The 18398-nt window shown below is 49.9% G+C and overlaps 1 protein-coding gene across 1 annotated transcript in view; it reads left to right on the top strand.

Moving 5' to 3' along the window:
• The first annotated feature begins 3126 nt into the window (after window positions 1–3126).
• Window positions 3127–18398, top strand: part of TRPV2 (transient receptor potential cation channel, subfamily V, member 2) — a 16211-nt gene continuing 939 nt past the window's right edge. Inside the window, exons 1-13 of the mRNA XM_006875921.1 lie at window positions 3127–3320; window positions 5601–5734; window positions 6387–6680; window positions 8763–9061; window positions 10206–10379; window positions 10834–10989; window positions 11949–12044; window positions 12820–12890; window positions 13593–13758; window positions 15249–15315; window positions 15412–15746; window positions 17041–17168; window positions 17375–17454. Coding sequence (XP_006875983.1) covers window positions 3127–3320; window positions 5601–5734; window positions 6387–6680; window positions 8763–9061; window positions 10206–10379; window positions 10834–10989; window positions 11949–12044; window positions 12820–12890; window positions 13593–13758; window positions 15249–15315; window positions 15412–15746; window positions 17041–17168; window positions 17375–17454 — 2194 coding nt within the window. The remainder of the gene's footprint in view (window positions 3321–5600; window positions 5735–6386; window positions 6681–8762; window positions 9062–10205; window positions 10380–10833; window positions 10990–11948; window positions 12045–12819; window positions 12891–13592; window positions 13759–15248; window positions 15316–15411; window positions 15747–17040; window positions 17169–17374; window positions 17455–18398) is intronic.

Raw genomic sequence — 18398 nt, 5'->3', positions numbered from 1 at the left:
TCCCCAGGTCTTGCCATATTGCTGGCCAACCAGGTCTCTACCCGGGTTCACAGGAGTCTGGTGAACATGGTTGGACTTAGCTCACAGCTTCATTGCTGTTTTTCCCTTACTTCCCCTTATCGGTGACCAACGTGGTCACCAGTCAGAGCACATGTCTGCTCTTGCATTCCCCTAGAGTCTTAGTCTTGGAAGGGGGTTGCAACTCACAAGCTTTTAAAAATTTTTATTTGCATTTTATTTTAAGCTTAATTTACTTCCAAGCCATAAGTTTTTGTTTTTTCTATGCAGCCTCCTCTCTGGTTTAGGAACAATTTGCTCCTTTTCAGTGAGGATCATCTCATTGTGGCAGGGGGAGCTCATGTAGGGGTTGATTGGACCATGAATGAGTTCAGTAAATTCAGCAGGTGCATCTTGGGGGCTTTGTTGACCTGAATGTGCTCAATGAACCCTAGCTCAGCATTGCTCTCTGCATTTTTAAGCATGTAAAATTGCTTGCATTTTTGCTACAAGCAAAAATTCAGCGCTCTTTTTGGGCCATCGACCCTGTGTCCAACTCCACTGTTTGGCCTGGACACACCTACCAACGCCACCATTGTAACGTTGGAATGGCATGCATTACGTCTGCAAAGCGGCATCCTTAAGCTACTTGGTGGTTTTTGGACATGCATACCCTTAATGGCCTGGGCAGTCTAACAGACATGATCTTAAAATGACCCAGAGATTTGAAACTCTTGGTTTGCATGATTTTGTGGAGTTTTCTGGATCAAGTGAGTAGGGAACCATTTTGTGAGATTACCTCAGGCCACTTACTGGAAGAGCACAAGTCATGCTTTTAAGACTGCAGTTGCAAGGTTGTAATCTTTACAGAAGTAGACTGCCACCTCTTTCTCCCAGGACTGTCTGGTGGGTTTGAATTGCCAAGCTTTTGGTTAGCACTCAAGCACTTCACCACTGCACCACTGTTGTTTGGGTTAACTGCCCCAAGCATTTTAACCAAGGAGCCAGTAAGGCGAGCGCTGAGAGGTCAATTTTAGCCTCCCTGGCACCATCTACTGGCTGGTTCTGGAAGTGCCATTAACTAGAAGAACTGTCAGGGTCTCTGGAGAGGAGGCCGGGATAAAGTCACGAAAGTGAGGAAGTTCCCCAAACTGCTGGGTGGGTGGGTGCGCTAGTTATGGGAGCATATGTTAATCTGGGCCTCTCCTCTACCGGGGATATCCCACATCAACTCTCTGCCGCTTGATGGTGACCTAATCTCAGCTCCATGGTTGCTTGGAGGTATATATTCCCCAGAGGAGGATGTGGAGTAGACATCAGTGTGGTGGAGCAGGAATCCCCCACCTTGGCCAGACCTTAGCACCCAAGATACACCTATGGTTGCTCCCATCCACTTCTACACTGATGTCTCAGTGGTGAGAAAGAGGGGGGAAGGGAGGGGCGTATCTCCTCAGAGCGGGGTGGGGCCATGGTCCAGCTGGTCAATCTCTGGTGGGCAGCCTGGCCAGGCAGGAGAGAACTGAAGCCTTAGTCCGCACCGTGCCGGTTAGGCCAGATAGGGTGAGGGCAGGGATGACGATGACAGATCGCAACTAGCGAAGCAAAGGAGGTTCCTGCGATTTGTAGGCTGTCAGCGCGCCGCCTCCCATCCCACTTCCTCCAGCCGCCGGTTGCTCGCTAGGAGGCACGGGGATCCTGCGCGCTGCTCGCCACGCCCTGGCCTCTGCTGTGTGGGTGAGTCCGTGGGCTAGCAGAGGTAGCCTGAGGGCCCCCAACCTGACAGTGAAGGATGGGGAGGCGAGCCCCGGAGCTCCGGTTCCCAAGCGCCACGCCTGAGAAAGTCTATGTGGGCTTCTGCTTCCTCCGCTGCCAACGTGGGTGGGGTCCTAGAGATGCAGTAGGGGCTGGCCTGACAACTATTGCTGCTTGGGTTTGGGAGTGGTGGACTAGAGAGCTGAGCAGAAAGGCGTGAGGGACTGGGGACTTAACTACGTCTCTAGCGTAGAAGACACCCATTGCAGGCAGGAAGATGGTGGGTCACATCTGCAAGTCAAGACAGCCATCAGGTCCTGGCCTCACATGCTTCTGTGGGAAAATGCCCCATGTTGGTCCCTGGGGGTCTGGGAGAGCCTGGAGCTGGGCCAGGTCTTCTCCCCACCCACCTCTGACTCTTTTCCTTCTGCTCCAACCCTCCGAGGGGCGCAGGGGTTATGCCCTTCCCCCAGACGATTTCCATCCTCCCAGGCCTTGTGATGGTAGCTGTGGTTTCAGTTTTCCTGTGAGCGTGAGAGTGTGCTGCCAGCAGAGCCCAGTCTAGGGCCCAGCCAGGGACTACCTAGCAGACAGCTTGGGGCAGCCAGCGAGGGACTCCCTTCCCACTCTAAAGACCCTAGAGAGCCTGAGGCATAGACAGGAGGGGGCATTGGATGCCTTCAGAGATGATTCAGACTGAAAATACAAACCCTGCCCTGAAGGATTTTGAGAACTGAAGAACATCATGGTAGAGTAAGGTGGTTTTAGACCAAGCTCTCCCAACAGCTGAGTGACCTTGGGAAAATCACTTCCACTTTCAGAACCTTAGTTGTCTTGGCAGTGAGGCGTTTAACTCGACCAGCGGTTTTCCAGCAGTTTCCGCCTGAGCCCTCCAGAGACTGAGGGGCCCCTACTCCAGCAACTAACAGTACTTTTATCTGTTGTGAGTATTGGCTTCTGAGCAAAAGGTTGGTTGAGAATGGGTTCTGTTGATAGTGCAAAAGTTTGTTCCCCTCAGAACCAGGGGCTATGGCTCCTCAGATTTTAGGAAGTCCCAGAGGGAAAGGCTGAGGCTTGATTTGAATTTGATGGCTTCAGGCCCTTTTGTGGACAACATTAGAGAAGGCAACCCTTTTGAGTCCCCTTCCTTAATCTGTTCCAAGATGTGGGACCAACCTTTCTGTCCGCACCCTCTACCTTCTCTCTTCTCCTGACCATGGGTGTGTCTTCTTGTACTACTCAGCTTCTTAGCATCTCCTAAGCCCTAGCCAGATCTTCTACTTCAACCCAGCCTGGGACCAAGAACCCGACAGCTCTCCTGACATCTGTGTTTTTACAGAGGTTTGGAGCTGGACAGAACAGCCAGTTCCCCATAGGATGACGTCGTCCTCCAGCCCGCCTCCTTTCAGGCTTGAGACTGCAGATGATGACCAGGAAGATGACACCAAGGAGGACAGAGGAAATCTGGGCCTTGGGGATGGGCCACCCCCCATGGAATCACCCTTCCAGCCTGAGGACAAGAACTTCCCCCCTCAGATCAAAGTGGTTACTAACTACAGAAAACTTGTCAGGTAAGGAAGGGGATGGGATGGGGGGAGGGGCGGGGAGCCACTCTCCTCCAACATAGTCCTGACTCTTGAGTCCAACAGGCTGAATTCTGCTCTACTCTCTGGGATTGCTCCTTCTGGAAGTTTCCCCATTCTTGACCTTCTGCCCTCTGAGGTCTTGCTCTATTTGGTAGGGACACACTCTTCCTGGTGCCCTTCGCCTCCCCTTGTTTGTGTCCACTCCCCTTCCCAGTGGAGGCTGGTAGCAGGATCCACATTCCAGTCTTGGGAAAAAATCAAGGACATCTGATAATTTTTTTAAGGCATTTCTTGGTTCTACTCCAAGATTGAGTGTTCCCCCAGGGAATCTGAACTTGGGAGATTGAGAACAGTGGATTCTGCTAGAAAGTCATTCCTTGACTTTCCTGGTGGTCTCTCCACCTATATGGATCGAATCTTGTTTCCGGTCCAGTGGAGAGACTGCGTGTCTTTCATCCTCACCAGCAAAAGGGCTGCCATATAAGGCAAGACTGCCAGAGAAGTCCCTTTGTTCCCCCCTCATGCCTGAGACATGGCACCAGCCTTGGCCTCGCATAGCAAGAGCCCCCCATACTATTTAGGATGGTGGCTCATTTCAGCCCCAGGGTGGAAATATGATTTCTAAGACCTGTATGAATATAGCCTGCCCTTCAATGTCTCCATCTGTGTCCTCACAGAACTTCCTTATCCCCGGACCATGATGCCATCCTGGTGGGTGAAAGTGCTTTGTCCAAATGGCCTACTTCCTCTGGCCCAACTCCCCACGGGGGCTTGAGTCAGCCACAGAGCCTTCATGGTCATGTTGTGGCCCCGAGATCTGTGAGGTGGTTGCACCTAACTGGTACATTCCAGAGAGATGTTGAGGGCTCACACCCCCCCCCCCCAGCATTCATTGCCCTGCCCTTCCTTCATCCCTTCATGGCTGGTCAGGAGTTCCAGGAACAAGCTTGCTTCCTGTGAATAGTGACTTTACCCAGAAGGCAGTGCTCCATACCACTCCCCCTCCCTGGAACACTGCTCATTTTGATGAGCTGTAAGGCCCCATTCAAGATCTGTGGAAGAGATTTCTTAGTAAAATTCTGGTGAGTCTGTTCTGGGCACACCTGTTACACTAAGACTCTGGGAAACCTCTTATTACCCACCTTAGAATCCCAGGGGGTTAAGAGTCAAGGTCTAGAGTTAGACTGCCATGATGGTGCAGTGGATTAAGCATTGGGCTGCTTACCACAAAGGAGAAAGAGGAGGCTGTCTGCTCCCGGAAAGATTCACAGTCTCAGAAAGCCTAAGGAACAGTTTGCTCTGTCTTGTAGGGTTGATATGACTCGGAATTGACTCGATGGCAGTAGATTGGGTTTGGTTTGTGTGTCAGAACTCCAGTTCTGCATCAACTACCACCTGTGTAAATTTCCTTACCTCCTTGTTTGTGTAAATAGTGACTTTTAATCCCTAAGGCTGCAGAGAGTGTTAAAGATGCAAATTTCTCCATGTAGTTAGTTAGTCAGTAGGTGGTTTCTGAGGAGAGGAGGGACTTGATTCTCTTTTTTGAGGCCAGTGGAGCACACAACTCCTCTTAGTTTGTGACATTGTGCAGGCCCAAACCCAGCTCAAGAGCTGCTGAAAGTTACCTCTACTGAAATAGACTCCTTGCTTGTAAAGTAAGATACTGAGTTTCTTTCTTTCTTCTTTTTTTTAATGTTTTATTGTGAATTATGTGATAGTTTACATGGGAGAACATTAGTTTTACATTCATCCTATCGTATATCCTTTCATTGCTATGGTTACAATCCCCTCCATGCATCAGCCCCTCTCCCTCTCTGGGTCTAAAGTCCCCAATTGCTCCATCTCCCCACGGTCATCATCTCTGCCTCCATCTCTGGCATCACTGCTTCTCTGGGTAGGGCCCCGCTCTCCGCTCTTCTTCCCTGATGGTCCCAGGGACCTCCGCTCCTAGACTGAAAAGTTAATCACTCCCCTCCTTGCTACAAAACGTCTACATTTACATTTCCAACCCTCACAAGCAGTCCTGATAACAATTATTCTCTATTGAAGTTAACTGAGTTTCTTGTGAGAAGCACCTGATGCTGAAATACCTGTGTTAAAACTGGATTCCTGGGAATGCTTCCAGTTAATACCCTGGCCACCTTGGTCTTCGTGGTCTGCCTAAGGAGGGCAGAGGCCCCGGAATAGCCTCTCCGAGGGTTCCTGGGCCTGGCAGGGAATGGAGGCTCTTCTCCAGCATGACTCACAAGCCACCTCCCCCAACAGAAAGCCAGACCCGAACAGATTTAATCGTGACCGGCTATTCAGTGTGGTCTCCCGGGGCGTCTCTGAAGAGCTGGCTGGATTGGCAGAGTACTTGCGCCGGGAGCACAAATACCTCACTGATCAGCTATTCACAGGTAGGCCCATCCTGTGGGGCCAAAAGTGGGTCTGGGCTGACTGGCCGAGCTCCTGAGTCAGGAAATAAGGGGCATGAGTCCTGGTGTGGTGCTGTGGGTTAATGTGCCAGACTGCAAAGATTGTAAGGTCGGCGGTTCAAGCTCACCAGCTGCTCCTTGGAAACTCTATATAGGGTCGCTATGAGTCAGAATCGACTTGACAGCACTTAACAACAATAACAATATATTATTCCACCTGATCCCTACAATAACCCTGCAAGGGTTATTCCCATTTTACAGTAAGGGAAACTGAGATGAAGAGAAGTCAAGTGACTTGTTCATGGAGACAGAGCCATTAAGTGGTGGAGCTACTTACCAACACTGCTACTGGTGTCGTTGTATACACAACTCTACACATACAACAAATTATGTCTTAGAAACTTGGTTTCTAGAGCAGAATCTGTAGTCATTTTGAATATTTGTTGATGTTTTAATACTTGTTAGCTGGAGTTTCAAAACCCTTCAGCACAATTTTATCAACCCAGGTTCCACCCGGTGGTGCGTAGCAACCTTTTTTGATCATCCCAAGGGGAACTTTAGGAAGCTGAGGTGGGCAGTTCAGAGGCTCCAGGTCTGGACATCCCTGCACCCCCATGCCTCCTTTCTTCCACAGAGGGCTCCACAGGGAAGACATGTCTAATGAAGGCTGTGCTGAACCTTCGTGAAGGCACCAATGCCTGCATCCTGCCGCTGCTGCAGATTGACCATGACTCTGGCAATAGCAAGCCCCTTGTCAACGCCCAGTGCACGGATGACTACTACCGAGGCCACAGTGCCCTGCACATCGCCATCGAGAAGCGAAGCCTGCCGTGTGTGAAGCTTCTGGTAGAGAATGGGGCAGACGTGCATGCCCGGGCCTGTGGCCACTTCTTCCAGAAGAGGAGCCAAGGGGCTTGCTTCTATTTTGGTGAGCACTGCTTTCCTGGATGGCGTCACGGTGTGGCGCTGTGGGTTAATGCACTGGATTGTAAGGTCGGTTTGAATTGCAAAGTCGGTGGTTCACGCTCACCAGGAGCTCCTTGGAAACCCTATACAGGGTGGCTATGGGTCAGAACTGACTCGAAGGCATTTAACAACAACTTTCCTGGATAAATTGATGTGTAGAGGGGTTGAGGGTCTTGCCTAAGGCCTCACAGTTGGAATGTGGCAGAGCTGGCCCTTAAATCCAGGTCTATCTGACATTAATGCCCATGTTTTGATTTACCTGCCTGCCTGCAAAAGTGATTTTGTTTTTTGGTTTTTGTGTGTGTGTTTGTAACTTATAATTGTGAATTGAGTAAAGGTTTACAGAGCAGATCATCAGCTTTACACTCAACAAATCATGTAATTTGTTTCATCACAGTGATTGTAATCCCTCCATGTACTGCCAGTTAACAGTGTTTTTACCTCTGTTCACTTTAACTATTGCATTCCTTCCTGTGCCTCCCGCTACGTTCATCTTTCCTCTGCCAACCTCCCGCTTATTGCATAACGCCTGTCCCATCACCCATTTTTACATGTGTCTAGCCCATGAATAATTTTCCCTTCCCTCCTCCTGTAATAATCATAGGATGTTTCTATTATCAAGAAAACCTTTTCTTAACTTTTTTACAACAGTGATCTCATAAAATATTTTCCTTTTGTGAAAAAAAGAAGATAGAAAATAAAAGAAAGAATTTTTTTTTTAATTAAAGTAATCAGAGAGAGGAAGATGAACATAGAAAGAGACTAGAGACTAGGAGTACAGAAAAATCAAAAGGGGGAAAAAAAGAAGAGCAGATATGAGAAGAAAAGAAAGAAAAACAAAATTAGAGAAGAATAAATAAACAAACTGAAACAATGGAACACAAAAAGGGAAAAAAACCAAACCAAACCAAAACTAAAACCAGTGCAACTTTTGGCCCCTGCCAGCCAAGGAGCTCTGGTAGCGTAGTGGTTACGAATTGGGCTGCGAGCTGCAAGGTCAGCAGTTTGAAACTACCAGCAGTTCCTCAGGAGAAAGATGAGGCAGAAACCCTGTGTAGGGTCACTATGAGTCAGAACCGACTCCATGGCATATAACAACAACAGCCAAGGAGATCATGAGGTGGGTGACAGTGGAGTTTCTGGCCCCATCTAGAGTTTAGATAGCCCTACCTGTTACCTGTGTTCAGGGCACTCAATCTGGACGTAGTTTGTAGTTTGTGGAAGACCTTGGTGCAGCTATTTCCACATCTGTTAGGACTGCAGGGCAGCTGGGAGTAGCGTGGCTGTTTATGAGAGTTTCTGCTACACTAATACTGATCTATCTGTGGGTTCTGTAGGTCTAGATCTGAGCCTGCCTGAATCCAGGCACCAAAATGAGCAGCTGACCCCTGCCTCACACTGGTGTGGCTCCCAACCAAGTGGCAGAGTCTACACTGAGTGTGGGTGAGGGTGCTGGTCACACCTCTGGTCATCAGGGGAATGGGGGGAAAAAGAAGGAATCGCACCTTTCCCGTTGCCTGTGTGAATCTGCGCTGCCAGACCACCATCTATCCCCAAAGCTGCTCATGAAAGTTCACGATGGCCACGTTCACCAGTCTCCTTCTCTCACCATCCCAGTTCAGCTTCTCCTCCCAGCCAGCACTTAGTCCATTTGTCTGACCTCTCTTCAGAAGTTAAGAGTTCCAGGATTTTCATGTGTCTGTTTCATTTGGTCTCTCATGTAGTGTATCTGCCCAGTTTGTCATCTTACTTAAAGTGATTTGTCTTAAGAGCTATTTTATGCTCATCTGGCCAAGGAGGCTTGCACACGGGTTAGAATACGAGACAGCTGTATCCACCTATGCTCCTAGGAAGAGGGGGTACCTACCCAGAGTAGCACCATGTAGGTCGGGATGGGTCAAGCTCCCCAGCCCCAGCCCTGAGGTAATGCTACCTCCTGTCCCGTGGGTGCCATGGTTGGTTCCTGGCGGCATGGCCTTCTGCTCAGAGGAAGATGAGTAGACAGGTGTAAAGGGGCAACCTCTAGCCGCTCCTTTGCCCCCAGGCGAGCTGCCCCTCTCTCTGGCTGCGTGTACCAAACAGTGGGACGTGGTAACCTACCTCCTGGAGAACCCGTACCGGCAGGCCAGCCTGCAGGCCGCTGACTCTCTGGGCAACACTGTGCTGCATGCCCTGGTGATGATTGCTGACAACTCAGCGGAGAACAGTGCACTGGTGATCCGCATGTACGACGCGCTCCTGCAGGCTGGCATCCGCCACTGCCCCTCCGTGCAGCTGGAGAACATTGCCAACAAGCAGGGCCTCACTCCTCTGAAACTGGCCGCCAAGGAGGGCAAAATCGAGGTGAGTGGCCACCCCTCTGCCCATTGCCATCTGTCCTGGGATTTCTGCAGAAAGTGTGAGGGGGAGTGGCTTAGGGCAGTGGGCTCTACATTTTTTTTTATTAAATACACCTATATGAGGTAACCCAGGCAGTGGCATTGAGCCATTAACTGCTTGGTCGGTTAACTGCTTGGTTGGCAGTTCAAACCCACCAGTTGCTCTGTAGGAGGAAGATGAGACTGTCTGTTCCGGTAGAGATTTTACAGTCTTGGAAACCTTAGGTAGGGCCACTGTGGGTTGGAATCAATTTGATGAAGTGGGTTTGGTTTCTTTATTATAAGCAGGAGTCCCCTGAGTGGTGTAAACAGTTGATATGCCAATGACAGGTTGGAAGTCCAAATCCACTCAGAGCTTTGTGGGAAGAAAGGTCTGGTAATCTGCTTTGAAAACCTCAGCCACTGAAAACCCCATGGAGAGCAGTTCTCTGACACACTCAGGGTCAGCAGGAGTCAGAATTGATCTGACAGCATATGGTTTTTAATTTTTAAGACTATTTTTAGCAGACACCACTAACCACCAATAGATTTCTTTATTTATAAATTACATACGTACTACTGAACTGCTATGTCACATCATGAAATAAGGTAATTAAAAAAATTAAGATAAGAAATAAGCATATAAGAAAGTTTTCATATTTTACTCTTGATCCCCAATTTCCAAAGCACTTCATGGGATGTGTGGACTCCACTTAGTTGTCTAGAGGTGTGGCTTCATGGGCTACTTAAACCATTTCCAAGTTAGACCTTCTAAACCACTGTCTTCATTTGCAAATTTCAGTTGTTTCTTAACTTGTTGAGGTTAGATACTGCTTTCTACATCTGCTGACAGCTCTGGACTCGGAGCACAGATGTATACACATGTGCACATTTGAGAGCCTCTGATCATGAGGGACTTGAGGACCCCTGGGCCAGGCATGTCCTTGCCATCTGAGGAGCCCAGGAAAGACACAATGGGCATGTGAGAGTTTATACATCTAGGGACACATGTCTCTGGAGTGTGTGTGAGTCTGTTGGAGCTCTGCAGTTAGTGGGCAGCTAGTTCTTCAGGGCACTCAGTGTCAGTGCTGAGAGGTGGTCCAACCAGGCTCAGACAGTTTGTCCTGTAGATTTTCAGACACATCCTGCAGCGGGAGTTCTCCGGGCCATGCCAGTCCCTTTCCCGCAAGTTCACTGAGTGGTGCTATGGGCCTGTCCGGGTGTCACTGTACGACCTGGCTTCTGTGGACAGCTGGGAGGAGAACTCAGTGCTGGAGATCATCGCCTTCCATTGCAGAAGCCCAGTGAGTCTGCAGGGGCTGTGGGTGTGGGCACGGAGCCAGGCAGAGATCCCAGCCAGGACCACAGTCCAGGGCTGACAAATGGACCACATTGGCTCTCTCCCTGTGCCATGGGCATGTGGCTACACTTCTAAATGGGCTCACACTCATTCCACACTCTAGTTCCAACCATCAGCGGTCATGCCAGGGTCACCGTGGGCCTCCAGTTGACCAGCACCTGCTATATAAATGCTCTGGAGTGGAAAGTGTGGCCTGTGGTCACTTTCTAGCCAATGGGGCTGAAGTGCAGGGAGTGGTGAGGTGTTATTCAGGGCTCCTGGGAGTGTGGGAGCCTGCTCCCCACCCTCCCTTCCATTTCCCTCTGCCTTGCATTAATCCCGCCATGATTTGGGCACCTTACTGGGCACCTTACGTATCCTTGCTGAGTATACCCACCGCTCTCCTGCTCCCACCACAGCATCGACACCGAATGGTAGTTTTGGAGCCTCTGAACAAACTGCTGCAGGCGAAATGGGATCTGCTCACCCCCAAGTTCTATTTCAACTTCCTGTGTTACTTGGTCTACATGGTCATCTTTACTGCTGTGGCCTACCATCAACCTGCTCTGGAAAAGGTAAGGCCTTGGGGAGGAGGCACGTCCTGGGGAAGGCCTCCTGGGAAAAAAATTCTGGAGAAAGATAGAGCAAAGGTTACTATCCCCATCCTACTTAGTGTGAGAGAGTGACTGGCCCAGGATCTTCCATAGCGAGTAACAGTATGGAAGCTAGCCCCATTATAGGAGTAACAATCCGAATAGTTTGTACAACGCTCGTTGAATACGCAGCACATACGAGAAAGCATTCTAAGTGAATTACATGTGTTAATGGTGTGGCACTATGGGTTAATGCGCTGGACTGCAAGGTTGGTTTGGACCACAAGGTCAGCTGCTCAAACTTACCAGCTGCTCCTTGGAAATCATATACAGGGTTGCTATGAGTTTGAACTGACTCGAAGGCACTTAACAACAACAACAATTTATTTCATGGGCACTGCAGACATTCTGTGTGCTCAGTTACTAACTGAAAGGTTAGAGGTTCAAGTCCACTTAGAGATGCTTCAGAAGAAAGATCAAACAATTTACTTTTGGAAAAATCAGACACTGAAAACCCGACAGACACACTTCTATTCTGGCACACATGGAATCATTCTGAGTCTGAGCTGAGTCATTGGAAACTGATACTGGTAACGTGTTTCATTTTCTTAACAATGCTGTGAGATAATGCACTGTTAGCACCTCCCAGCTTACAGTTGAGAAAAGGGAAGCACAAAGAGATGAAGTAATTTAATTCAGGCTAGTGCAGCTTGCGAGAGGTGGAGAAGGCACTTAAACTGGGCAGTATGGCCCTAGACCTCATCCTCATAAACACTACACAAAGTGCCTCTCCACAGACTGGAATCCAGGCTTCTGGCCACGGAGCCTGTGTTCCTTCTAGTGCTCTGACTGGAATGGGCCCCTTGGATCTGACTCCCACAGGGTGAGCTGTAGGGGAGAGGACCCATAGCCTCCGACCTATCTGAACATCTCTTTAGCAGACCTTCCGCTCCCTGAAAGCAACGGCTGGAAACTCCATGCTGTTACTGGGCCACATCGTAATCCTGCTTGGGGGGCTGTACCTCCTCTTGGGCCAGGTGAGATTTCTTCCGCCCCACCCTCTCTTCCTTCTCTCAGCCTATGTGGCACCCAGCCCACCAAGAAATAAACTAGGATTCTGCTATTGGAGCAAATTTCCCACAATCCCTCATCTACCCATGCCCAGTAGCACCCAGACCAAGCTCCCTGCTGTTGAGGTATGTGGATGTTGGCTGGCCTCCCTCCCTGCTGGATTTCTGTAGCCATTGGCTTCATCTGTGGTCCTTTGGTAGTGCTGCCTCTGTCCTGCTGGAACTCAAGCTAGAAGCCACTTCCTTATGTCCCGCTGTGGGGCACTCCCCACTTGAGGAGCACAGGAGGCTCAGGGGACCCACCCCACCTCTCCCAGCAGGGCCTTTTCCGTCAAAAAGTTTACAGGAGACAGAGTGACCACCATGTCATTGAGTGGGTAGAACGCATCCAGTCTGCTACTGTAGAGGATGTGAAGCCAGGAAGGGGAAATGGAAAGAACACCCCTTCTCATCCTATCTAGTGGGGCTCTTATTCTGGATCCGGCAGGGAGCAAGGAGGCCCTGGCATTGTCTGGGTGTCTGTGGGAAGAGGGCCCAGAGCTTTGTCAGTTTATCAGAAACATTTATGTGCCTTGCAAAAGTCAAAGCTGCAACCCACAAAGGGGTCCTAGCTGGGGGTACCCCACACAGCCAGGCTGGCAGCCCCTCAGTCTGTAGGTAGGGAACGTGGTGAGGGTGGGGACCCTGGGGACTGAACACATACATGTTCATACTCCTTTGTCCTCCCCACCACCCTCTGCAGCTGTGGTACTTCTGGAGACGCCGCGTTTTCATCTGGATCTCTTTCATGGACAGCTACTTCGAGATCCTCTTGTATGTGAAGCCTCACCCCTCCTCACCCACTGTCACCAATGGCTGGAAGAGGCGGGTGTGGCCCAAAGCACCAGGCTCCTTTAGAGGCGAGGACACAGGAACCAGGGCATTAGGACTAGAAGCCTGGGTTACCATCTCTTCTGGGGCTCCTATGGTCCCACTCTTGTGGATTACAACCACAATGTTTACATTTGTTGATACTTACTAGACAGGGTAAGGAACTCTGGTAGTATAGTGGTTACAAATCGGGCTGGGAACCTTAAGGTCAGCAGTTTGAAACTACCAGCTGTTCTGTGGGAGACAGATGAGGCTTTCTGCTCCCGTAAAGATTTATAGCCTTGGAAACCCTGTACAGGGTCGCTATGAATCGGTTCCAACTCCACGGCTTATAACCAACCAACCAACCACTAGACAGGGTAGAACAGAAGCCTTTACTTGTATTATCTTATTTAATCCTCACAAACAGTGTGAGTTAGGAACTATTGTTACCATTATGCCCATTGTAGAGGGGAGGGAACTGAGGCCCACAGAGGTTAAATACCTTGTCCAAGATGCATGGGCCTAATCTTAGATGGACTTTGGTGTCCCTACACCTAGCTCCTCTGCTCATGGAAAACTGCCCAAGTCATCTGAGCACTGTCAGACTTGGGGCTGGGTGCCTGGAAGGTGCTTAGACACTGACCCCGACCCTCTCCCATGCAGCCTGCTCCAGGCCCTGCTCACAGTGGTGTCTCAGGTGCTGTGTCTCCTGACCATTGAGTGGTATCTGCCCCTGCTTGTGTCCTCACTGGTGTTGGGCTGGCTGAACCTGCTATACTATACACGTGGCTTCCAGCACACAGGCATCTACAGTGTCATGATCCAGAAGGTGAGAGGGTGGTGTGGCTTGGTGTGGCCACAGAGCTAACCTGGGCAGAGGAGAGCCTGGGCTGCTCTGTCTGGGTACCATCCATCCATCCATCCATCCATTCCCTGTGAGGCTGCACACATATGCATGCAATCATACATGCCAGTGTTCACATAGGATGTGTGCATCCTTGCACACTTTGAATCAGAGGATATACACATATGCCCGTTGGTGTGTCTGTGCCCTGAGACATATGGGTATTTATTTGTTTATTCAACAAATATTTAGGGAGTACCTACTATGTGGCACTAAGGAGCTCTGGTAGTGTACGAGTCGGGCTGCTAACCTTAAAGTCGAAACTACCAGCAGTTCCGCGGGAGAAAGATGAGGCATTCTGCTCCAGTAAAGATTTACATCTTCGGAAACCCTATACAGGGTCGCTGTGAGTCAGAACTGACTCAACAACACTTAACAACAACAACTATGTGGCACTACTGTTCTCAGGCTTGGGAATCTGTCAGTGGACAAAATAGACAAGGCTTAGTCTCCGAAGGACATTGTAGTGGGGAGATAAGAACACAAAGCAAATGACAAAATTCTAGACTGCTAAATTCAATGAAGGAAATATATAGGACCGTGGGATGCAGAATAAATGGGACAGGGTGTTTTAGCTGTAATGGGCTGGGAAGGTCTCTCTTAAGAGGGGACATTTAAGTTAAGACCCAAAAGACTGATTCAGCCATCACAGAGCTAAGGTCAGAGTGCTTCATACAAGAACAAAGAACAGAGACAGGTCTTGCTTGGGGACAGAGTAGGCTGGGGCAGCTGGAGTAGTGTGAGGGAGAGAAGAGGGCAGAAAGGAAGTTGAGGAGGAAGGTAGGGGCTCAGGGGGATTTGGTGTAAATAGCTAAACACTCAACTGCTAACCGAAAGAGTGGAGTCCGGGTGTGGTGCTGTAGGGTAAACACTGAATAGTTAACTGCAAGATCTATAGTTCAAACCCACCAGCCGCTCCTCAGAAACCTTATACTGAGTCACTATGAGTCAGAACTGATTCAGTGTCATGCAACAATAGCACGACAGGTGCCTTGGAAAAGAGACCTGCGATCTGCTTCCAACGAATCAGCCTCTGAAAACCTGATGGAGTGAGCATAGCTTAGTTTCTCTCTGACGCATGGGGTCTCTGTAAGTTGGAGTCAACCTCATGGCTCCTGGTTTGGGAGGGTTTTAAGCAGAATGAGGAGTGGTGTGGCGCTGTAAGATAAGCACTGGACTACTAACTGCAAGGTGGGAGGTCCTTGGAAACCCTATGCAGGATAGTTATAAGTTGGAACCAACTCGACAGCACTTTGCAACAGCAACAGAGCAGAATGATGGGCTCTGATGTGGATATTTAAGAGATCCCTTTGTACACATACTGTGTGTGTATGGATGTGTGTGTGAGGTGTGCATGGGTGCCCATTGCTGGCGGCTCAGCCACCCATTTCAGCTCCTGGGTACATGTATTTCAGGTCATCCTGAGGGACCTGCTCCGCTTTCTTCTGGTCTACTTTGTCTTCCTTTTTGGCTTTGCTGTAGGTAAGCTCCCCACCCTCTGGCCACCCCCCCCCACCCCAGTCTACCCCTTGTGCATCCTGTACCCAGGCTAAGGAAGCTCCTGTCTCCCTCCTGCAGCCCTGGTGAGCCTGAGCAGGGAGACCTGGGGCTCAGAGGCCCCCACTGGCCTCAATGCCACAGATGCGGTGCAAGGAAAGATGGGAGCGGAGGATGAGGGTGGCACGGCCCCATATGGGGGCATCCTGGATGCTTCCTTGGAGCTCTTCAAGTTCACCATCGGCATGGGCGATCTGGCCTTCCAGGAGCAGCTGCGCTTCCGTGGGGTGGTGCTGCTGCTATTACTGGCTTATGTGCTGCTTACCTACATCTTACTGCTCAACATGCTCATCGCCCTCATGAGTGAGACCGTCAACAACGTCGCCAATGACAGCTGGAGCATCTGGAAGCTGCAGGTGCCACCTTTCCCCTCCTCCCCAAGGGCCCACCGAGCTGGTCCATCTGCGTGTGTGTTGCGTTCTTGGTCTTCCTCATCCATTTATTCCTTTATAAGGTTGTTGTGAGGATTGGCTACACACAGATGTAAAGTGCTTTGGACAGTGCTAAGTGTGGAGGAGGTGGTCAGTGTGTCGCTATTATTATCAACATCATTAGTATCAAGTGTTGGTGGAGTCCCCGCTACTGGCAGTGCTAACGTGCTGAAGACTTAGTGCCTGTCCTTCTGGAACTTTATTCTGTTCCCCTGTATGTAACATGGGCTTGGTTTGATGGGGGTATGACATCCCGGGCTGGTCCAGTCTAAGGGGGTTAGGTGAGGAGGACAGGGTCCTCTGTAACTAAAGGGGCTGATATGACATCCACTGTCTTAATTACCTACAAGTAACCGAAAACCCACAAGTGGACGGTTTGAGCAAACAGAAACGTATTCTCTGACAGTTTAGGAGCCTAGCAGTCCAAATTCAGGGCACCAGCTCCAGGGGTAGGCTTTCTGTCAGCTCTGGGGGAAGGTCTTTGGGAGACATATTTAAATCTATAGTATCCACCTACCATGGAAACAACCGCTTCTTGTTTTAAAATAGGTTTTTATGGTGAATTAAGTGATAGTTTACATGGGAGAACATCAGTTTTTACACTCATCATTTCATTGCAATGATTATAGTCTCCTCCGTGCATTATCATTCAACAGTATTTACTTCTATTCCTGTGTTTTGTTTGTTTGTTTGTTTGGGGATATATACAAAAATACTTAGGAATATATACTGCAACAGCTTCTTGACTGGAGAAGTGTCAGAGTGGGGGCTGGGGCCAGTGGGAAGCAGAAAATCTTGCCTGGTGTGCTGGCTTTGTTACTAATTAATTGTTGACCCTAGGGCAAGTCCCTTACCTCCCGTGAGCCTCCTAAGCCACTGTATGTGAATCCAAAGGCACTTGCATGGATTGCACAAATCTGTCCCCCGATCTTACAGGATTCTAGAAGCTGTAAGAATGTGATAGCAGTAGCAAGTCATCACTGAACACTTGCTCTATGTGTGCTGTCCTCCTTCTACATAAGCAAAGAGAATGCAGGTCAGCAAGGGTCAGAGGCCAACGCCAGTAAGCTAATATTGGAGCTGAGGTTCAAACCCACATGGTTATATCAGACTCAGGTTATACTGTAAAGTACACCATGCTGCTCCCCTTGCCCCGTGCATCCCCCTTCCTCCAGAGAGGGTCCCAAGCTTCCCTAGCTGATGCTTCCTTTCCCCCCAGAAAGCCATCTCTGTCTTAGAGATGGAGAATGGTTACTGGTGGTGCCGGCAGAAGAAGCAGCAGGCAGGGGTTAAGCTGACGGTGGGTACCACGCCAGAAGGTATCCCTGATGAGCGCTGGTTCTTCAGGTGAGTGAAGTGGGTAGGGGGTACTCCAGGTAAGATGGGGTGGCCCAGGGCCCTGCAGGGAAAGGCAGTGAAGCTGTCCTGCCTCACCATGCCCACCAGAGCCTCTACACAGTCTGCCCCCTTAGGGCCCTGGGCCCCTTTCCTAGGACAAAGCAGGGTTGGCTCCTTGACTTTCGGAGCCTCAGAGTTGCTGTGTGCACACTCAGGGTGGAAGAAGTGAACTGGGCCTCCTGGGAGCAGACGCTGCCCACGGTGTGTGAGGAGCCAGCAAGAGTCCAAGTCCCTGGTGAGTGACCCAAGGCAGCCAGAGCCTCTCCTGGGGTTGGTCGGGGCTGTGATAGTGGGTGTGTCTCTGCTTGTCTTAAAGCTTCCTTTCCCCTTCCACTCCCCACTTATAGCCACTTTAAGAAGGTGTTTCCTCCCTTCCTTCTCACCCCCAATCCCCACTGGCCTGGCTATTAGTCCTACCCCCCTCCCCCAGCCCGGCCCTCACCCTGCCCCTACTGCGGGCTTCCTCATCTCTCCAGTCACTGCCCTCTGTTGCCCATCAATCTGATTACTTCGTGCCTGCCCCAGCCAAGCCTAGCAGGGGCATATGATGACTGAAAACAAGATTATATCTCTAACTGCCTACATTAAAAAAGAAGAAAGATCGCAAATAAATGACTTAGCCTTCTACATTAACAAACTAGAAAAAGAAAAGCGAACTCTTCCTTCTTATCTCGAAGAGGCTGCTCAGGGATTAGATCTCTTGATAGATGGCATTATCTTCTCTCTACAGTCTTCAATAGCTCCCACCTCAGCCTTTGAGTCTCTCCTCTCCTTTCTCTCCCCTTTTTCCCAACAAACATTACTAGAGACTTACGTGTGTATTTGCCCCCACTCCCACCCCAGTCTCCTGAGCTCTGTATTAGGGACGTCCTTATGGCTTGCTTCTGCTCCCCAGACCCTGATCCTGGTCCGGTCCCTCTCTGAATGAAGCCCTCACATACCTGTACCAATTGGTGCCCTACCTAGACTAACCTCTCTGTCTCTCCCTCAGAGTCATTTCAATTTCAAGACTCCTAACGTCATATTTGCAAGGAGCTCTGGTAGCGTAGTGGTTATGAATCGGGCTGCGAACCACAAGGTCAGCAGTTCGAAACTACCAGCTGTTCCGTGGGAGAAAGATGAGGCTTTCTGCTCCTGTAAAGATTTACATCCTTGGAAACCCTGTTCTGGGTCGCTATG

Source organism: Chrysochloris asiatica, unplaced genomic scaffold (genome assembly GCF_000296735.1).
Source record: "Chrysochloris asiatica unplaced genomic scaffold, ChrAsi1.0 scaffold00346, whole genome shotgun sequence".
Classification (NCBI taxonomy): domain Eukaryota; kingdom Metazoa; phylum Chordata; class Mammalia; order Afrosoricida; family Chrysochloridae; genus Chrysochloris; species Chrysochloris asiatica.
This window is presented reverse-complemented; position numbering and strand designations above follow the sequence as displayed.